Source organism: Hipposideros armiger, unplaced genomic scaffold (genome assembly GCF_001890085.2).
Source record: "Hipposideros armiger isolate ML-2016 unplaced genomic scaffold, ASM189008v1 scaffold_9, whole genome shotgun sequence".
NCBI lineage: Eukaryota > Metazoa > Chordata > Mammalia > Chiroptera > Hipposideridae > Hipposideros > Hipposideros armiger.
In genome coordinates, this window is record NW_017731359.1 from 418,649 (window position 1) to 439,793 (window position 21,145).

General features: G+C 44.8%; 1 protein-coding gene across 1 annotated transcript in view; it reads right to left on the reverse strand.

Annotated features, from left to right (window-relative positions):
* Positions 1 to 21,145, reverse strand: part of HYDIN (HYDIN axonemal central pair apparatus protein) — a 355,182-nt gene that overhangs the window by 48,944 nt on the left and 285,093 nt on the right. The window contains exons 47-61 of the mRNA XM_019653707.1: positions 20,526 to 20,734; positions 20,142 to 20,324; positions 19,143 to 19,262; positions 16,262 to 16,421; positions 15,985 to 16,157; positions 15,167 to 15,365; positions 11,773 to 11,872; positions 9,947 to 10,046; positions 8,130 to 8,298; positions 6,799 to 7,037; positions 5,032 to 5,149; positions 4,554 to 4,758; positions 3,608 to 3,843; positions 1,488 to 1,639; positions 1,136 to 1,377 (exon numbers count right to left, since the gene is read on the reverse strand). Coding sequence (XP_019509252.1) covers positions 1,136 to 1,377; positions 1,488 to 1,639; positions 3,608 to 3,843; positions 4,554 to 4,758; positions 5,032 to 5,149; positions 6,799 to 7,037; positions 8,130 to 8,298; positions 9,947 to 10,046; positions 11,773 to 11,872; positions 15,167 to 15,365; positions 15,985 to 16,157; positions 16,262 to 16,421; positions 19,143 to 19,262; positions 20,142 to 20,324; positions 20,526 to 20,734 — 2,605 coding nt within the window. The remainder of the gene's footprint in view (positions 1 to 1,135; positions 1,378 to 1,487; positions 1,640 to 3,607; positions 3,844 to 4,553; positions 4,759 to 5,031; positions 5,150 to 6,798; positions 7,038 to 8,129; positions 8,299 to 9,946; positions 10,047 to 11,772; positions 11,873 to 15,166; positions 15,366 to 15,984; positions 16,158 to 16,261; positions 16,422 to 19,142; positions 19,263 to 20,141; positions 20,325 to 20,525; positions 20,735 to 21,145) is intronic.

Below are 21,145 nucleotides of genomic sequence, written 5' to 3' on the forward strand. Positions count from 1 at the left end.
CAAATACAGAGTAAAAATGTTAAACACAGCCTGAGGGAAAAGATGACCTTAAAAGACATTTTAGACTTAAAGCTGGTGTCTCAGCAATAACAATGGAAGCCAGTACACATTCGAATTCTATCTCTCATTTGCTGAAATAAAACAATTGCCAACTCAGAGTTCTGTGGCCAGTAAAAATTACATTAAAAATGAAGGAGAAATGAAGATTTTTCCAAATAGAAACAGAAAATTCACCACCAACAGACTACTAAAAAGTATTCTTCAGTAGGGAGGAAAAGGATCTCAGATGGAAAGTTGGAGATGCAGGAACAGAAGGCAATAAAAAGGTAAGTATGCGGGCAGATCTAGATGAGCCTTAACTGTATAAATAATAACAACAACAAGAATAGTAATACTTTCTTGCAGGGTTTCAAATACATGTCGAATCCAAAGCCGTCCACAAGCTGTCCCCTTACTCTACCTTCTATTTTTACCTCCCACTGCTCTTCTGCCTGTACGCTATGCTCTTACAAAGCTGGTTGCTTACTGGTTCCTGTTTGTACCTTACATCTTTTTGCTTCTGTGCCTTTGTCTTTGCAGTTTTCTTTCTCGGCCTGAGAGGTACTCACTGCCACATCCACCAAGTGAAACCTAGCTATCTTCAATGCCCAGCTCAAATATCATTATACAGCAACATTTTTCTTGATCCCTTAGTGGGAGTAGAACATTTTCGAAAGTCTACAGTCCTTTGCATAACCCTTATACAATTTAGCAATTTTTTTTTTGTAAAATAAAAACATAATTTAGTTGTTGAACCAGCAGTCCCTGCGGATATTACATCTCTCACCCCATTGATGTTTTTCCCCCCTTATTACAAATGCAATGTTAATTACAGGAAAAAGTAAAGAAATAAAGAAGACACTAAGAATACCCATAATCCTACCCACTAAGGTTAGTGTATGTCACTGTACACTGCCTCCTCACACAGTAATTATTAGTGTACTATGTAATTTGCTTTCTTACACCCCTGGAAGGCAGGGACCATGCCTGATTTCCCTCTGCATGTCCCACGTCTTATACAGGTTAACATATGAGGAACATCAAAGAAGTCCTCATAAATTAGGGATGGCCAAGACCCCAGTGTCAGAAGTCTTACTTTTGAATGATTCTTCTCCCTTTCCACCCCATGCTTCACCCTCCAGCAGTACCTGAGTGGAGATCGTGCCATTGTTCTTGAGGATGAGAGGTAGTTTCTCTGAACGACCAAGAAGAAGCCTCTTAAAGAGGAGCAAGGGGTTTCCGTATTGGTTATGGAGAATTGGCCGCACAATAGTCACTCGAGGGAGGTTCCCCTCTCCCACGATATCAAACATGAGGCTTCGGTTCTTGGTGAGGTTGCTGCAGGAAATAGGGAGAGTGAGGCCTGTCAGCTTGGCATGGCAGGGATGACACTCCAGAGAGTGTGGCCTGCAGCCCCGCTGTAGGAGAGGTTGCTGGGGAGCTGGTACCTGGGCAAGCCATCCAAGGTAGCCTCGAAGATACACTGGTAGGTCTGCATGGCCTGTGGGGTGAAGGACACCGTGGCAAAGGCATGCGAACGACTGGCAACACACATCTTGTTGGGTTCCACTTCAAAGATGTCGACGATGCGGGCAATAATCTGGGGGCGGGGCAGGGATCGGTGTGCGTGTTAGCTACTTTGCGTTTACACAGGGCTTGCTGCTTATCTCTTTTGCCCCTGCTGGGAACGCTCCCTCCTCTAAGTTCTGCAGTAGACCTGTCCCATTGCCTGCATAGTCATGCCCCTGGGAAGGAGCAGCCTAAGTACTCTGGGGTTCTCAGCTCTAACTGGCTAAACTTGTGATCTTTGACTCAAATAGCAGAACTAATCCAGATCTTAGATAGTCAGGTATCAATCTCTGTCTCTGAACTAACTTAAGATGCCCAGAGGTCAGTGGAGGTTACTGATCTGAAGCTGAACTGGAAGCCAGACTAGAGGATGGAACAATGGAGACAGCATAAGTGAAAGACCCATGGTCCTTGGAAGATGGACAGAGCCTCTACTGGTCTTCGGAAGGTTGGATTTCAGATGACAGTTCCAGTCCCCCAGAGCTCTGGTCGCATGGTGTATCCTGATCTTGTCTGAGGTCTCAGATTCACTGGAACAAGCCTGGCTTTGTCTGGGTTATCTTGAGTGGGTTTCTGCTCTTTGCAACTCTAAGAGCTTTAGCTAGAACAAACTCCCTCCCATAGCACTTGATCTGTTCCCATCTTGTGACCGTGCTTTGGGAAGGCTGTAGGATCCCTGGCATGACCTCAAAAGGGTTTTTCTTTCTCATGGGAGGCAGGTGGGATTCAAGACTGACTGTTTCTTCTTGTTCTTATGCTGAGGGCACTAACCTTTCTTTGTTCTTTCCAATGGATAGTCTGCCGATTAGGGAGGGAATGAAGGAGGAGGGAAACATATAATGTATGCAAGCCCCCTGTTAAAAACCTATCTTTGATTAGAAATCAGGCTTGCTTGCTTTTTTATGTTTTTAGTACAGAATAGGAATAAAGCTACCCCTTCATGTACCAAATAAAGTTAGACAGTAATGACTGGATGTCACCAGAGCCTGAGGGAAGTCATAAAAGAAATTAGTTTCTCAAACCCTGCCATTCTGTGGTGGGTGACAGTCCCCTGGGAATGCATACTCTATTCTCAGCTCTAGGCTAGGCCAACCCTCCTAGCGGTCTCCCCACCGCCATCAGTGATGTGAACAATGCCAGCTCCGGGGCCAAGGACCGCCTGGGCCAAGATTCCACTTTTGGGCAGAGAACTGAAGCAGCTGAGATGATACTAGGTGGCATTTGCAGCACATCTGATTGGAAATTAAAGGTGGGTGGAACCTATTAACGAAGCCCTCTCTCTTGGCAGCCTGAATTTTCTCTTCCACTGTGAGGAAAAAGGATCTCAGTATGGTCTGAGTCAGAGGGGAAGGCAGTTCTGAGTCTGGCAGACCCTGAGCTGGGTACTTATTATTTACCTTGTATGTGACTGAAGCTTGGCTTTAAACCTACCCCTATGTCCCTAGGCTCTGGAACCTAGGGAAAGAATTTAGCCTTTCTGAGCCTCAATTTCTCTAACTGTAAAATGGGGATAATAATACAAAGTCTGACAATATAAGCTTGTGCGGATGAAATGAAGTAATTAATGTAAATTATTTAGCACAGTGTCTAGCATACAGCTGGGGCTCAATAAATGCCCACCATTTCACCTTATCCTTATAATCTGACATCCCCCAAATCTCCTTTACCAGACGAATATGCAATTTGAGGCAGCCTGCCTGAGCTGGCACTCATTTTGGCTCTCCCCACAATGCTGGGTCTATCATAGGCACACGATGAGTGTTTGAGGGATGTGTGAGGTGCGCATTCCTGCATACCAGCTTATCACAGAGGTACCCAGAAGAGACACCCATTGAGACAAATATATGGCTCTTGGCCTAAGAGAAACTGCCCCGTTCCCTCCCATATCTTCCAGTAGGGCCTGAGGGCCAGATACTCCCCACTCAGGTATAGAGGCCCCAGAGCAGGGGTTTCCAAGAGCTCTTTCCCTGGGTTTCTGGGGCCGAGTGGGGCTGCTTACCTTGCTGGAGACAGGCTTAACTACAAGGTTCACATCACACGCGATCTTTCCCACATTGCTGATCTTAAACCGAGCCTTGGCCTGATGGCCCACCAGGACGTTGCTGAAGATGAACTTGTTCTCGTCCTCCACAAACAGCCCCCCGCTCTCTATGGTCTGCAGGATGTTGTGCATGTTGGCACTGCTACAGATCTGGTGCTCCTCAAATATCAAGGCATTGTTGTCCGTCACGAAGGCTGGGGGGTGGAGGGAAGTCTGTGAGATGAAGCCTGGTAGCCCAATTCCTGCCTTCTGGAATTCCTCATTTGGAGGTTTGGATTCCGACAAAGGACAGTCACAGAGAAGAGGTATGGTGCGAGTGATGGGACAAATTCTATCTTCTTTTGTACTGCTCTTGTTGGTTGCCAGACCCCAACCACCCTTCCTCCCAATGGTAAGGAGGGGGCAAGATCCAGGATCTGGGGTGCACTTAGGGAAGAAGGAGGCATAGGCTCACTTTGGTGTGAGGCTGCACAGTGTCTGTAGCCAAAGCAAAAGTTCTCCTTGTGCTTCATCTGAGATCATGCTGAGTTAAGGTTATAGCATGCTGGTCATTGACCACTGTCCCCTGTGTATATGTTGCTCACAAGGAGAGCCCTGGCCATGAGCAGGATTCAGTGTTCCTGAGTCTTGTGCCATAGCCCATCATACCATGGTTCCCAGAGAATGCTATTCATTTGAGGATCCTGGACCAAGCTCAGGAAGACTGGGAGTTTAAAGCTATACATCCTCTCTAGGTGTGCATGCTTTGTAATTCCTTAAGGAAAAATATGGCTGAAGACACTAGAGGAAGTTCTAAGGTCCCCAAGATGGCAGCCCAGCTATGTTTGCTAGACATTTGCGTGGTGGGAGGTTGTTTCAGAGGAAGGGGTTTTCAGGGGTGATTTCCAATCTAAGCGCTCAGTACCTGGTAGACAGGCTTCAGCCAACAAGCTGTACGGAATGCCAGCAGGCTGGTCTCTTGGGTCTCGGTCAGAGATATCGATAGCTATAAACTCCTCACACCTTCCCACAGGGTCAGCCACGCAGTCAACGGTGATGACCTGCGTTCCTCCGGAAGGAATGGAGCCAAACCCAGGGTACACGGTGAACATGCCATGGGTGAAGCGCATCTGCAGGAAATGGTGGGAGGGGTGGGAGAGGTGGAGGTGGAGTGGGTGACAGAGTCGGAGCCCTTCCACCAGTCATGAGATGCTGTCAAGAGGAGATCCAAATTAAAAGTCGTAACACCTTGTCTTAAAATGAAAAGTGATATTTCAGTGTAGCTATTTAATATTCCCGCTATAGTAGATTCAATTCTTGCTTTCCTAGGGAGGCATTTGCTGCAAGAACTAGTTGAAAAGTGGCCTTCCAGGGTTTTTGTGAACAAGGAAAAGAGCACTCACCTGGTTAGTGATGTTTACATCTTTCTGAACAGACTCAGAGAACTTGGTTGCTTTGGAAGGGCCAGTCTTGTAGAAGGCGTCGCTTTCCCGGGATCTGGTCTGCCGAATATGGCTGATCCTGATTAAACAAGCGACAGTACACACTTAGGTTGGGGTAGTGACATTAAGCACCACCTATCTGCCTGCTTGCAAAGTCCCTTCTCCTAGGAATGCAGGAAAGGGCCCTTCTCTGCCCAAGAGGGCATTGGAGTAGCATAGTCAGCATTCATCATTAGTCAAACTTCTTTAACAATTGTGACAAAACTATGCAGTAATTGTATTTATTAAATATGATTCATAAGGACATTAAAAATTACTGCAAGAAAATAATAATTTTAAAATGTTTACTTGCGTTCACTGGAAAGCAGTATGTGGAAGTTATTTGCAGACATCAAATCTTTTACCTGATCTCACTTAAAAAAATGAAACGGCAAGTAGATTAAATTCTGTCTGTTTTCTTCACATTTATAGTCATGGTGTTATTAAGACTTAGTTTAAACAATAACACAAACACAGGTTTTGGAAAGTGTTCACTTCACTTGAAACTAGTTTATCCAATAATTCATTTGCCTGGAAACTATTTCCCTAAAATACTCAAATGTATTTGAGGTAAAATCTTAAACTTTTGAGAGTTTTATATATTTGAGCATTCACTTGTTTATTGGCCAGAACGACTGAAGTTCTATCCCCTTGTGGGTGTTTTGCATGAATTTGTGCATGTAAAAATAAAAACTAAATTAAAAACAATTTAAAGTAAAACATAATTATATATTAATATCTGTAAGTAAACATTATTAAATTATTATAAAATAAATGATACAAAAATTAGATTGAAATTAAATTTGGGAGAAAGAGACTTTAGACAGTTGAACCCAAAGTTTCTTGATACAGTTGAACTTTGTAAAAATTGAAGAGGATATCCACAAAGATATGAAACAATTATAATGTAAAGCTGTATACATGATTTAAAACAATTAGAAAGTCCATTTTAAATTAATTAATAATTAATTAATTAGCAAGGCAATTAGAAGTTAAGACAAAATGCCTTGGGAATTGGTAAAACCATCCAAAATTTACTAAAAAAGAATATGACAATCAAATAAAGGCCAAAAGCATTCAAAAAGGTAAACTGTTTTGGTGAATTGATTGAGAGCCACCTTTTGAAGAACACATGTTTTGCTGTTGCAACAACTATTAAGTTAGCTGTTGTGATAAAGTATCTTCATGGGGAGAAGGTAAAAATCCCAATAGACTGAAGGCATCACCATGCCTTCTCTAGTCCACATTTCCAGGGTACCCTTTGCCATCCTATCATGAAGCACAGCTTTGATTTCTTTGGATTTAGCGTGCTGTTATAATAGTCCCTTGACATCCTACAGAACAATAGATAGGGCAGTGACTCACTAGTAAGTCTTGCAGCACACTAGAAGCACCAGGACAACAGACACAATCCCGAACAGAAGGCTTTATATCCGTTCAATTAAAATTTATCATATATTCGATAGCAGTTAGAAAGTATATGAAATCTGTAGTCAGAGATGTGGGTTCAGAACTGAGATATACTGGTGATTTCTTGCATCATTTTGGATGAGCCATTTCTCAACTTTACTAACCTCTCCCACAAAAGGGAATTGGGTGAATTTAGATAAAACAAATGAAAAATCTTTGTAAAATATAAAGTACTAATTAACCAGGGAATGACATGAGTTAAGTAAATATTTGTCTTACATTTTCTTTTGATAAATGGGGCTCTCTCCCGTCAGCCTATAAAGGGCATACTTGAAGTCAATAACACCTTGATTTTCTATGGTGAAGGTGGTACTCTTACGAGTGCCACAGATCAAAGCCCCAAAATTGATGACGGAGGATGGGCTAATGTGGTATTTGGAGCACACTGCATTCACAGAAAATTTAATTGGGATGCTGGCAATGATTTCACCTCCTTCTGCAACATTGGGTTCAATGATCTAGAAAGGGAAGAAGAATTGGGAGAATGTCAGCCATCAGCATAGCTCCAGAATTCCCATGACTGTCTTCTTCATTCCCTATTTTCATCACTGACATGAAGCCAAATTCTTTATTTCATTCTCCTTATATTATTGCATCAACAATATTAGCAAGTACTAACATCAGACTTAGGACTGTGTACCAGTCATGGATCAACACAGAACAACTTTGTCTCCTGTTTCACTTCCTCACTGTTCTTATGCACTTGATGACTGAACTCAGCTTCCCTGTCTCAGGTGCTCCCCAAAGACCAGGGTCCACATTTCCTCTCTAGCACTCTCAATTTTTGATGAGTTTGCATACCTCCCACCTGACCTACCTGTGCCTGCTAGTTGGGGACCAAACCCTGGTGTATGAGGTCTGACAATTAAGTTCGTGAACTTGTTGCAACGATGTTGCTAACCTTTTTTTGATATCAGAGGGATTATTCATTATGAATTTGTACCAACTGGACAAACAGTTAACCAAGTTTACTATTTGGAAGTGCTGAAAAGGCTGCGTGAAAAAGTTAGACGACCTGAACTTTTCCCCAATTCATGGCTCTTGCATCACAACAATGCACCAGCTCACACTGCACTGTCTGTGAGGGAGTTTTTAGCCAGTAAACAAATAACTGTATTGGAACACCCTCCCTACTCACCTGATCTGGTACCCAATGACTTCTTTCTTTACCCGAGGATAAAGGAAATACTGAAAGGAAGACATTTTGATGACATTCAGGACACCAAGGGTAATACGACAACAGCTGTGATGGCCACTCCAGAAAAAGAGTTCCAAAATTGCTTTGAAGGATGGACTAGGCGCTGGCATTGGTGCATAGCTTCCCAAGGGGAGTACTTCGAAGGTGACCATAGTTATATTCAGCAGTGAGGTATGTAGCACTTTTTTTAGGATGAGTTCACGAACATAATGGTCCGACCTCATATCCTCTCTGATTGCCAGCCAGGCCAGCACTCCCTTTTTCCCTTTGAAGTGTGGGTTAGACCATGTACTCTTCTTGACGTGAGTCCTACAATCCTGCCACTGAGTGAGTGCTCCCTTTGCACTCTTACCTGACAGCGCAGGATTGGCTGGTGCTCGACCTTCACTTCCTTTTTTGCACGGAAGAAAACCTGGACATTGGTGGGCTTTTCTGTGGTGGTCAGTGAGCCCTTCTTGGGTTGGACTGAGATCATAGAATTTAAATTGGTCACCGAAATCCCTAAGGAGTCCACAGAAAAGCTGGAAGATGAGAATAAAAGTCACTGTAAGTCATTATTCAGGAAACCCACGACACTAGAGAGGAGACTCTAGACTGTAAAGCGCCTGCCATGTCTCCAACCCTGTTTACCTACTATGCTCAGCTGTGTCCACTGTGTACTGTACTCTGTGACTGCCCCTCTTCAGCCAGGATTGACAGGCCAAGGATTGATGCTTGAGACAAAGACAGACATCTCTACCCCATGGTCAAGAGGTGCCCTTGCAGGAGATATCTGTCCAACAGGACACTTGATGCTGGATAAGGGTCAACTGAATGAATTCATCTCTCTCTGCCTCCCTCCTTCCCTCCCTCCTCGCTCTGAGATGGAATGCAGTACACACAGAAGGAACAGGGAGTGATGCAGAAGACAGGAGATCTAAGAAACAAGAGAAAGTGGGGGGCAGAAGCCATGCAACAGAGGTGCTCAGAAAGGGAGGTTGTGGCCCAGTAGGGGTGAGGTGAGAAGCCACAGGGAGAAGCTGACTCATGAGAATGGCAGGGGGACTGCAGAAGGGGCAAGGAACTTAAGTGGAGGTGGGGGTTGCCTTGGGGACCCAAATGTCATCCCCATGTCCCGGGAGACCTAGCCTCTCCATTGCTGCATGCTAGGTGTCTGCATTTCCTCACCTCCCTTCACAAACCCCTCATCACCAGGGTGACTCTGTTCCATGCAACCTAAAAGAGCAGAGCGAATGCCCTGTCATAATCTGAAACAAAACTCAGAAACGGGCAAGTTTCCATTCAGCACTAATTCCAAAGTGCCAGTGGCTTTCTTCTAGATTTGTTAAGCTTTTATTTATAGTTAATTATTTCAATACACAGGTCTAACTAATAGTAGTATTGAGGTGGGACCTCTCTATTTTCAGCATTCTCTGAGCTGAAGTGAATATATCAAATTTCTTCCAAGTCTGCAAGTGGGGAGTTCCTTTATCACCTGTGAATTTTTCTGGAGGAAGGATGATCTTCCCTAGAAATCAATTGGCCATGAGTGCTGGCACTGCCTCGGGGGTTGTGTGACCCTGCCCAAGTGACCTCCTCCCGCCCCCCACCCCGTGCCACCCTGTTGTCTCCGAGGACTCTCTCTTATTTAGTGTTTCATTTTTAATCTCAAGAGATTAAGAGATCAAGCTGGACCTCTATTCCAGCGGACTGCCATTTGAAATGTATAATACAGTGGTTCTTAAAATTAAAAAGACAATTGGAACATCCCTTCTTCACATGAAATCTTATGTGGAACACCAACTTATGAAACAGAGAAGAGCTGAAAGGAGGGCAGGACAGCTTGGGGCCATGTCTCTCCCATCTGTCCCTCCACCCCAGAATTTCCCTTCACCCCAGTATCTCCTCCACACAACCTCTCTTAGTCTCCTTCCCCACCCCCAGACCTCTGTGGCTCCAGGTGTATCCAGAGGGCCCTTAAGGGTCCCTATAAAGTCACAGAATTGAGAGCAGTGTGAAAATATCTGCTCTCTTAGCATTTGGAATTCCATTCATTGAAGCCAAGAGAGGCTAAAAGCAAAGATGGTTCTTATGATTTCCTCAATTAATTGTAGTTTTAAATCTCCCAGACACACTCTTGACCCCATGAGTGTATGTAGACAACCACATGCCCGATGCTTTGCAGGTTACCTGAACATGATCTCATATTTCCCACGGTTCTTCAGTTGCAGGGGCTGCTTCACCTCCTCCATGACCCTCACAATCCCAAAATCGAGGCCTCCTTCAGCTCCTGCAGAGGCCAGGGGCCGGGGTGGGGAGAGGTGAGTGGGCATGGGAGCGAGAAGCAGGGGAACTTCCTATTGAAGTTCACATGGAAAATCCACGATGACAATTTCAGTGGGTTTGTTTTCTGAAAGCACTGTGGTTAAAAAAAACCTCCTGTAACTGAGTCTTAATTAAAGACATAATTTAATTGTCTTTAATTAAACAACAGACAGAGCTCTTGTACCCAGTTCAACAGGGTGGCTCCCTCTGGCTTCCATCCTAGGACCACGTCCTTCCTTATATGTGTCCCATTAGCTAAAACTTCCAGTATTAAAAAAGTTTTTGTATCAAGTGTCTACTATACAGAGTTTGGATATTATATATAAATTTATATTGTTTTACTTAGCATTATATCATAAGCATTTGCATAGATAGTTAAAAACTCCTTATCAATGTGATCTTTTTTTTAATATTTGAATTCATCAATGTGATCTTAATGGTTGCATAATATATCATGATATGCTGTTCTATAATTTATAATATTATTCCTACAATAATAATATTCCATTATTGATAGACATTTACGTAGGTTATTTCCAATTTTCCATTGCTATACCTTATGCTGTAATAAATATCTTGATATATAAGACTAATGCTAGTTAGGCAAATATTAGCTCTAACATTCTACAACTCTTGTTGAGAAGGAGACCTATCAGAGATAGGTGGGATAGTGGAAAAGTGCACGCCAAAGGGAGGGATCTAACCTGGGTGTTAGAGCAGTGTGGTGGGAAGAACGATGCCACCCACTCCTCAGCCCCAAAGATGTGCATGTCTTAATTCTTGGAACCTGTGACTATTCTACTTTACATGGCAAAGAGAAATTAAAGTATAAGATGGAATTTAGGTTGCTTATCATCTGACTTTAATATAAGGAGATTATCCTGGGTTCTCTGATGGGCCCAATGTAATCACAAGGATCCTCAAAAGTCGAAGAGGAAGACAAAAATTGGAGAAGCATTGAGATGGCCCTGTGAGAAAGGCTTGACCCAACTTTGCTGGCTTTGAAGATGGAGGAAGGGGACCATGAACCAATGAATGTGGGTGGCTTCTAGAAGCTAAAAAAGGCAAGGAAATGGATTCTTGCCCAGAGCTTCCAGAAAGGAATGCAGCCCTGCCAACACTTTGATTTTAGCCCAGTGAGATTCCTTTTGGATTTTCTGACTTACGAAACTGTCAGATAGTAAATTTGTCTTGTTTTAAGCCACAAAGCTACTGGTAATTTGTTATAGCAGTGACAGAAAACAGGACGATAGGTATTCACTCTCAGGCTACTGTTCAGAAAAGAGCTCTGCAAATTTTATATTTATGACTCACTACCCCCCGTCTTGTTACCTCCAGTTGGAGAAACTGAGATTCATGGTAATGTTGCTAATATCACTCTAGGGTTTGCATTACTATTCACTGAAATTCTACTCCCTCCTCGACAACCACTAGTCTTCCTTTTCACATGGAATAGGCTGCACTAAATAAAAAGATGTGACTTTTAAAAACACTCTCCTTGGGCCGGCTGTGTGGCTCAGTTGGTTAAGAGCTCGCTCAAGAGTTTGAGCTCTGAGCAACAGCGGTTCGAGTCCCGGCCCAAGCTGAGCAGCCGCTGAGCTGCCAACAGGTGGCAGGATGGCTCAGCTAAAAAACAACAACAACAACAACAACAACCAAAAAAAACACTCTCCTTGAAGGGGTCAACAGACCTTTGGGGAAGGTGATGTCCAAGGCGATGTCGTAGGACTCTGCAAAGACCATGATGTTCTCAACTTGAACAATTCCAACAAGATTGTCTACGTCTAAAACCTGTCAGGGTAAGAGAAGTTCTTCAGTAAAAGAAGGACCCGTGAGGCGCTCGGAGCCTGAACTACGTAACATGCAATGGGAATCATGAACAAGGGGATAGCGTATGGGATATTTCTGAAATAAATTTAGCTTTGTCTTCACTGAGCCTTTGGTAGGATTAGTGTTTTCATAACACCCTTTAGGGCAGCAGTTCTCAACCTTCCTAATGCCACGACCCCTTAATACAGTTTCTCATGTTGTGGTGACCCCCAACCATAAAATTATTTTCGTTGCTACTCTATAACTGTCATTTTGCTACTGTTATGAATCGTAATGTAAATATCATTTTGTTTTCCAATGGTCTTAGGCGACCCCTGTGAAATGGTCGTTCGACCCCCAAAGAGGTCGCGACCCACAGGTGGAGAACCGCTGCTTTAGGGAATGCTGGTGTTGACAGTCAATATAAGAATGGGGAAAAAAGACTGCATTTTCTATCTTGTCCGATTACTGGGTTTAAATTATTTGCATGATTGTTGCTACATTACTGAAGTTTGAGCTGTGAATATACCTTGCAGAAAAGTGTTCTTCAGATCTTTTTAAATAAAATAAACCTGAAGAGTATTTTTCGGACAGTGGAAATGGAAAAATTGTATATTCTTAATCATCCTTGCTCTACTCATTTCATATATCTAAAGTGGTCGATTCTTTGTATCTGGCTCAACCTGTGGAAAAAGTGCTAGATTTTTCATATAAAATAAGTGTTTAATGCTTCTAATGTTTTATTTATGTGAACATTGCTCTTAAAGTTGGAAATGTGAAAAAAACCAAAAACAACAACAAGCTCCTCAGCCTCCAGTTGCTCAGAGTCCTCTCCACTGTTGCCCCTGGTGATTCCTTACTGTCCTGAGGAACCTTTGAACTGGCGTCAGAGGTCAGCTGGACCCAACTGGTGACTCTTGAGGCTAATGAGGGGGTGATAAAGGGTCTGTTTGTCAAGGTGAAGAGCTGCTGGGCGGTGGGTATGGCTCTCCTGCTCTGCCTGGAGACCACCTGCCTCTCTGCTGAAGCCTCAAGTTGAAAAACTAAGTCACCACTCCCCATTACTTGTGCTTTGGGTGCCAAGAGGAAAATCTGTACCTGCCACCAAACTCAAATTTTAACTCAGAGTTTCCATCTTTTCTTTCATCAAGCATTTTCGCAATGTCTCACAGAACAAAATGGACCGGCTTCAGTTTTGCCTTCTTTCTTTTGCTGCCCACCCTCGGAGTTGGGACCCTCTACCAGCTATGTGGCCTGCACTCACTGGGCAGGGATCTGTATCTGTGTGGAGACTGGTGTTAAAAATGTTGACTATCACCTCCAGACTCATACCCATTGGTGGATTTAATAAATCCATCAATATATGTTTTCACCTATTTGAAGTCATGGGTAGGTAATAAGAGAGATTAGATCCATTGACTGGCTCCAAAAGGTAGAAACAGGGTTAATTTGTGTAAATTACAGAGAGAAATCTGAACTCAACCTAAGGAAGAGTTGACAGTCAGTCCTGTTCAAAGGAAGATCAGGCTGCGTGGAGTGTTGGTACGTTTTCTGGGCCTGGAGGTATTCAAGGAGGAGTTTGGATGACCCCTTGATTGTTGCAGAGTTGATTCAAGCATCACAAATCAGTGATATCTGTTCATTCATTCATTTGACAGATTCTACTGAGTGCCTTCTAGGTTCAGACCTGTGCTAACGCTGGGGATATGATGGGGTCATGGGTTGAATGGAGTCCCCCAAAAAGTATCCTTATCTGAATGCTTGGAATCTGTGAGACTTTATCTGGAAAAAGTCTTTGCAGATGTAATTAAGTTAAAGATCTTGAGGTGAGCTCGTCCTGGATTACAGGGGTGGACCCTAAATCCAATGACAAGTTTCCTTGTAAGAGACAAAAAAGGAGAGGACGCAGACAGAGGAGGAGGCCCTGTGGAGATCGAGGCAGAGACTGGAGTGATGCAGCCACAAGCCAAGGAACACCAGAAGCTCGAGGGGCAAGGAAGGATCCTCCCCAGAGCCCTCAGAGGGAGCGTGGCCCTGCTGGCACCTTGATTTCAGACTTCCGGCCCCCAGAACTGTCAGAGAATAAGTGTTTGTTGCTTGAAGCCACTCACTTTGTGCCCTTTGTTAGAGCAGCCCTGGGAAACCAATTCAGAAAATGGAAAAGTCAGGAGAAATTTGCCCAGTGGAGTTCACATGAGAGGGTAAAGAAAGAAATGGGATAATAGCAGAAAGGGGTAGTGCTCTGAAGGACAGAAGACAGGGTGAGTGGGCGCACAAACAGGGGATCCCCTTGATGGAATGATCACCTGTGGAAGCAGTTAGCAGGTCCTAAAGCAGAGGCCATCTTCCCACAGAGCCTGAGGATAATAGGAAAACGCTGAGAGGCCATGTGATGGGAGCCAATGAGAGAGAGCAGGGGTGGAGTGAGACGCGGAGACAGAGGCAGGCAGGCCTTCAGAAGCAGGCGACCCTGGGCTTTCTTTTTACTGCAACTGGAAGCCAGCGGAGAGCTTCAGGAAGGACAATGACTGACCTTTTCTCCATCTCTCTGGACACTTGTGGGGAATGTGATGAGGGGAACCAGCTAGGAAGCCTGTGCGGAAGTCCAGGTGAGAGACGCTGCAGGTGGCCTGGACGAGGGTGCTAGTGGCAGTACAGACAGAGAAGTGGATGGACAGACGCAGAATTGACAAGACTTTTGGAGGATTAGATTAGCGGGGAGGCCGTCAGGAAAAGGGGGAATCAATGGTGATTCCCAGGTGCCTGTGGGAGCAACTGGATGGAGGGTGACATTTCCTGAGATAGGAATCTGAGTGGTGACTGGGTGGGGTGTGAAATTAGGAATCTAATGCTCACCTAGGAACAGTAACACCATTCATTCATTCATTCGTTCACTGGACATTGACTGAGTGCTTTGTTTTTACCACTGGGAAATCGGCTGTGAACAAGACTGTCTTTATGGAGCTTACAGTGTGTGCAGAGTTGTTGAATGGGGATCAGATGAGAGCGTGTAACAGGGAGACCTGACCGTGTGTGTGTGCACGCGCGCGTGTGTGCGTGTGTGTGTGTGTTGGTAGTGTCTGTTGTTGGTAGTGTGTGTGTACATGTATTGGTAGTGTGTGAATATTGGCAGTGTGTGGCTGTTGGTAGTGTGTGTGTTTGCAGTGTCTCTGTTGGTAGTGTGTGTGTATGCATACATGTGCTGGTAGTATGTGTGTCAGGGAACCTGAGGTGTACACATGTTGACGACCGAGTCTGATGATGTGAAAGCCTCACCTCTAGCCGAATTGCCTTCTTGATGTTGACGGGTTTGGAGGGCTGGAAGTGCACCTGCAGGCTGTACTCAGCCCTGGCGGGGATGGAGCCCTGTACCATGGACACGGTGAAGTCATCGCCCAGGTGCTCCAGGCTGGAGATCCGCCAGGCTACGGGCAGGTTAGTGACGTTGCGGAGAAGAAGTACCTTGGTTTCTTTTCTGCAGAGACCAAAAGACATTTTATTGGTTTCAAATGATTTTGATTTCTTATGGCAGGTCAGAAAAAGTACTTGCTGTTTCAGTTATTGCTTAGGTTCACTAATCTGTATTTATCATGGAATGGGGCCCGATGGTATTGATCAAAGAATGCAGGATCCATATCATAACAATATTCTCTCCCAGCAGCCCCAGAAATAAACATTCTCTATGTAGAAGAATATGATTCCAGTGAATGAATATGTAAGTTCTAGTTTTGGTCTAAATGTGCTCTGTTTGTATTCTAATTTCTAGACCAAAGATTCTTAACCTTTTAGGATCTGCTTTGAGAATCTGGAAAAAGCGAGTCCTGAGAAAAATGCAAATATGCACACACTTTGGCAGTTGATCTTGGGGGGCGAGGGTGGGGAACTTGAACTTGCTGAAGTCCAGCCATTGAACCCATGTTAACTCAGTAGGGTTACCAACCATCCTGATTCGTACAAGACCAGAAGTTTCCCATTACACAGGGCTTTCAGTGCTAAAACCTGGCAAGTCCTGATAAATCAGGGTGAGTGGGTCACCCTAGAACTAAATATTCTTTCAATTCCATCCCAGTGCTGGTGTCATCCAGAACTCTGACCTGTGCAGCAGGAGCCGGTCAAAATGTAATTGCCTGGGATCCAGCTCCAGTTCTGGGCGGATCCCCTGGCAGCTTAAGTTGAAGATGACTGGCTCTGGGTTCTCCTTGATGCAGCAGACAATGCTGTCTTCAAAGACACCAACTGCGGTAGGGTAGGCCCATATGTTCAGCATCTAATGGAAGAGTTAAAACAAAGCGCATTGACACTGAGGATGCCAGGGCCTCAGGTTTCCCAAGAAAGCCTTGCCCTGGTGGGTTGGTTTCCATGGGACTGTACCTGCTTCTCATTGGGTTTTAGAGTCATGCTCATGGGCTCCAAGAAGTAAGTGTTTGCTTTGACATCATTCTGGAAAGAGAAGAACACATCCACGACCATCGGGGAAGTGTTCAGGATTGTCAGTGTCTCCATGTTGCCCGGGAACAAGGATGACTTGTATCTGGAAATGAACAAAAATGAGGGATACATTAGAGACGTGGATGTGGGGACTGACTGAGAGCTCAGGTGGAAAAGGAGATTGTGAGGCGCAAGGCAATTCCAAAGGACAGTGTGATTCCATGGAGGCAGCGGCATGTCACTCAGAACACAAGTTTTGTGGTTGTGAGGACTTGCAGTTGTGACCTGATGCCCCCAAACCTTGGTCTCCTCCTCATCTCTAAGATGAAATGATGATGCCTCTTGGGATTTCTGTATTAAATGAAATGGTGCACCCAATGCTCTTGGGACAGCTGCAGATAACAAGGGCCCAACGAATGGTAGTTTTTATGTGAATAATTGCAAAGAATTCTGAGAAATATACAGCTCCATCCTTCCTAGTGCTTATATTTCCAGGAGAAATGATCATTTGAGTAACTTGTTCTTTCACATCTGCCTTAGAGATGACCTCATTCAACGCCTTCTACACCCGCACAGAATGTTACTGTTCCACGTGGATTATTTTGCATTGCTCACTGTTACGGGGCTGTTTCTGTTCCTTGGTACCTTAGGAAGAGAGTCACAGGGTTGAGCAGCATGGGCACTAGAAGCTGCTTAGTTAATGGTACTGAACAGAAAAGGAACCATGGAAAGCACAAGAGCTGCCAGTAAAGATGCAGATCATCAGAGATCATAGCACAGGTCAGAGAAGAAGGGCACCACAGCACCCACTGGTGCCCAGAAACAGTTCAAAAATTTTTGGACAGGCTGTGATGGCAGAGACCAAATCAGTTAGAGAGACAGAGCGCCCTCTGTGTGACTGCCAAAGGAGTGGTGGCCTTCACCTCCAATCAGGAATCACCACCATCGGTCACTGTGCTAGAAGTTTCATGTGTGTTATCCAGTGTAGTCTTTGCAAATCTGTGAGGTGGGTGCTGCTATTTTCCATTTTTGCAAATGAGGACACTGAGGCTCAGGAAGGTTTAAAAGAATAAATGAATTACAACTGGTTGCAGCAGCCCTTGTTTCTGGGTCACATAACCGTCCTCCTTCTGGACCAGTTTGTCCCTCAATCCTGGTGAATTCCAGTGGTGTCCCGAACACATGCCTCTCTGAATGGCCATCATTTCCCTGACTCCCACCCCAGGCTTCTCATGTCCATCAATCTGACCCTGACTCCTTCCCTCTCCTAAGCCCTTCTTCTGGGCCTTGAAGACCCTCTCCATCATCAGCAAACCCTCTTCACCATCACTTTCTAGTCCAGCATCTCAGGAAACAAAGTGGAGGGATTAAGAGAATGGAGAACAAAGATGGCTCACTAGTTCCACCAAGTAAGCAGAGAAATAAACCCTCTCTATTCATCACAATACATACCAGAGTGAATGAAGACATGTGGAGACCTTGGTTCTAGTTTTGGTTTCATCTCCCTGCCTATATAATAAGAAATTTGTGAATAACTGAAAAAATAATTTCACTAAAAATGTATGATCATCAACCTTACCTGGGCCTCCAATTCTGTCTGATCATCTTAATCTATTTCTCTAATAGTCTCCCTCTCCAACTTTCCACAAAAACTGTTTCATACCTTTTCCATTTTCTCAACATGTTTAACTTCCCTCCACTTCTGTCACTGTTAGGGATGTCCTTACATCATTTGCCCTGGAGAAATTGACAGTTGCATGTGACCCTCCTTGCTGTTCCAACCAAATCTGCAAACCTCCCTGCACCTGAAGCTATCTCACCGTCCTCTCTCCTTGCATGAGGTGATGGTCCCTCTTCCAGGCAAAGGCCAATCTACACATCCCATAGTGTTGCCTTAGGGAGCCGATGGCCCTTACGTTCTCCTGAAACTCCAATCCCTTCCTCCCTACTTCCCCTTGGCATCCATATATTGGAAGAACAACAGTGTATGAACAGCCTTCCTTGGACTCTATGTCTCCCTCCCATTCTCAACTCCTTCCAGCTCTCTTCACAGCCACGCTTTTCCAAAGAGCTATCTTCACACCCTGTCTCTGTTTCCTCACCTCCCCCTGACTCCCTTGTCGTTTCACTTGGACTTCATCCTCAGAGCTCCCTTTAAAGGGCTCTTGCTAAGGCCCCTGGTGACCTCCATGTTGTTGAACCCCGTGGATAATGATGTCCTCATCTCTCCGTCCTCTCTAAAGGATTCAACATAGCTGACCACACCCTCTCCTCGTGGCTCTGTGACACCACCCTTTTCTGATTTCCACCAATAGCTCTGGCCCTCTTTCTCATTTCCTTTGTTGGTTTCAACTCTTGTGAGTGGTGGAGCTCTTCAGGGTTCCATCTGTGGTCCTTCTCTCTCCTTACTGTATCCTGTCTTCTTAGGCAATCTCATCCATGCCCATGGCTTTTGTTGTCTTGAAGATAGGTCTCTCTTTTCTGAGAACCAAAACTGTATAGCTTATTCCCTGCTTTATGTGGCTACTAGTTATGTCTTCCAAGGATCTCAAACCTAATATATCCCAAAGCGAACTCTTGATCCTATCCTTCTCCCACCAAAACCTGGTTCTCTTCCAGGCTTTCCCATCTGAGAAAATGGCACCCTCTTTCATCTGGGTGCTTAGCATAAACTTGGGGCACAAGAACCCAGTTCTCCTGATTTGTGGTTCAGGGACTGAGACAGCATTAGTAAAAGCTATGTCTAATATAGGAACCCTGCTTGTATCATTCAGGAATCCAGGCCAGGGGTCTGAAACCTGCTTTGAGATAATGGAACACTTACTTATCTCTTGATTTTCCACAAAGCAGTGGCCCGAAGTAAAACCTCTCCATGCTCATAACATATTTCTTAAAGACGATTTCATCTCTCTTCATGTCCATCTTCCGCTGAGGGAACACCACTCTGAATACAGGGGAGGAAAAGCAGAGGAGAGGCTGCCTGAAGGGCAGTTCAACGCACCGCTTGATGTTTACCTAAGCCCACCACTCCCTATTCAGCAGGGGTCCAGGTGTCTGGAGGCAGAATGGTTCATAATTTGAGGACCTTTGTTGAGCTTTTATTCCTGCTCCCTTCCTCTCCCGGGTCCTGAGTGAAAATAGTACAGTTTGAACTTGAGAAAAAAAATTCCCACTGGTATCTTTCCTAACGAGGGGCTGATGATGGAGCCGAGTTGGATTTCCCGTTCTCTTGTGCTCAGCTAGGAAAACCCCTGAGAATCCCTATGGAAAACTAGTTCCGGTGGATATTAACTAGTTTCTGAGTTCCTCGTACAATGTGGCTCCTCCGTCAGAACTGCAAAAGGGCTCCTCTTGATGGAGGAGCTACAAAAGATTCGCGGGGGTGCGAGGGGTGCTTGCCCCGCTAGCTTGCTCAGCCAGGTGCCTCCATGTGGTTCACAGGGGGCATGGTGGTGTTCAGTGGCTCAGAGAAAAGCCCAACCATAGAGATTCTCACATATATTCATATTGTAGGACCAAAAGTCCTACAGTAAATATAGAATCTGTTTAAATTTGCTGAATAGTTAAATAAGCAAACTAACTTGCTATAGATAGGTTCACACCTATTAACGTTCTTTTTCTCACTCTCGTAGCATCACGTCATTCCTGTGGCTTAGTCAGTATCCAAGACATTGAGGCCCAGGACCAGAGGATCTGGGGAACCTGTCCCCATTCCACATTAGCATTAAGAGCCACCTTGTTCAAAGGAGCATGGTGGTGGTGGTGGTGGGACCTCAAATGTGTGTGTCAACCTCTTCTTTCTTTTAAAATAAAATGCACCTACTTTGGGTCTTGGCAAATGTATGGGTAAGTGCAGACACTGCGGCAGTAAAGCTGGTACTGGCGGCGAGTTCCAAGGATCTCGAAGTTAAACGTCTGGTCAAAGTTCCCGAGGTCAGTAGAAGAGAAGTGCACTCGCAACGTCACCTCACCGTTGGCTGGCACGATCCACCGGAAATGATTCAGCCTGCAAATGAGCACACAGGCTTTTCAAGTGAGAATGCTTCCTTCGTGCCTGGGAGGGGTCCTGTCCTGATGGGGTTAGGCATGGCGGTTCACAGGGCCCCACAGGCAGAGCAGCCCTGTGCCCTCCCATCTGCTGCTGTGGTAGCTGCGCCCTCGGTGTGGGGCTTCAGTATTTCCCTCCCCCGGTTGCTCGGAGACCCACCTGATGAATTTCTCCTGGAAGTGCTGCTCAGAGAAATTGTTCTGGTCTAGATCTGACAGGGGGACAACGATTTGAGAAGTTGTATCAGTAAGGCCCTTCCTGTTGGAGGCCACACGACGTTTGTCCTTCTGAGTCTCGCGGGGCTGATCTGTTTTTTCTTTCTGTTTCTGTTTGTTCCCCTTAGATGAGGCGGCCTGCTCCTCCTGGGCCTTCATTAAAAAGGAGCACAGGGTCTTAAATACTCATCTTACATACAACACGAACAGAAGACGGAAATGCCAATGGCACGTCTGCAGTCTGGGGTCAGGATGCAGGCAGCTGCCTAGAGCACAGCTTGGCCCAGCCTACTACATTAGAGTAGACAAGAAGGAAAGAGAAGTCTAGTGCTTTTCTTGGTATCCCCATCCCCTGAGGAGGAGGCCAAATCCCTAAAGAAAGCTTGAAGCTGGCAGGGAGTGTGTTTCTATATTACAGTTTTTACAGTGTTTCTTTAGTATCTTTTTTTTTCATATTTTATTTTATTATTTATTTTCTTCAGTTACAGTTGATATTCAATATTATTTTATATTAATTTCAGGTGTACAGCATAGTGGTTAGACATTTATATAAATTTTTTTTTT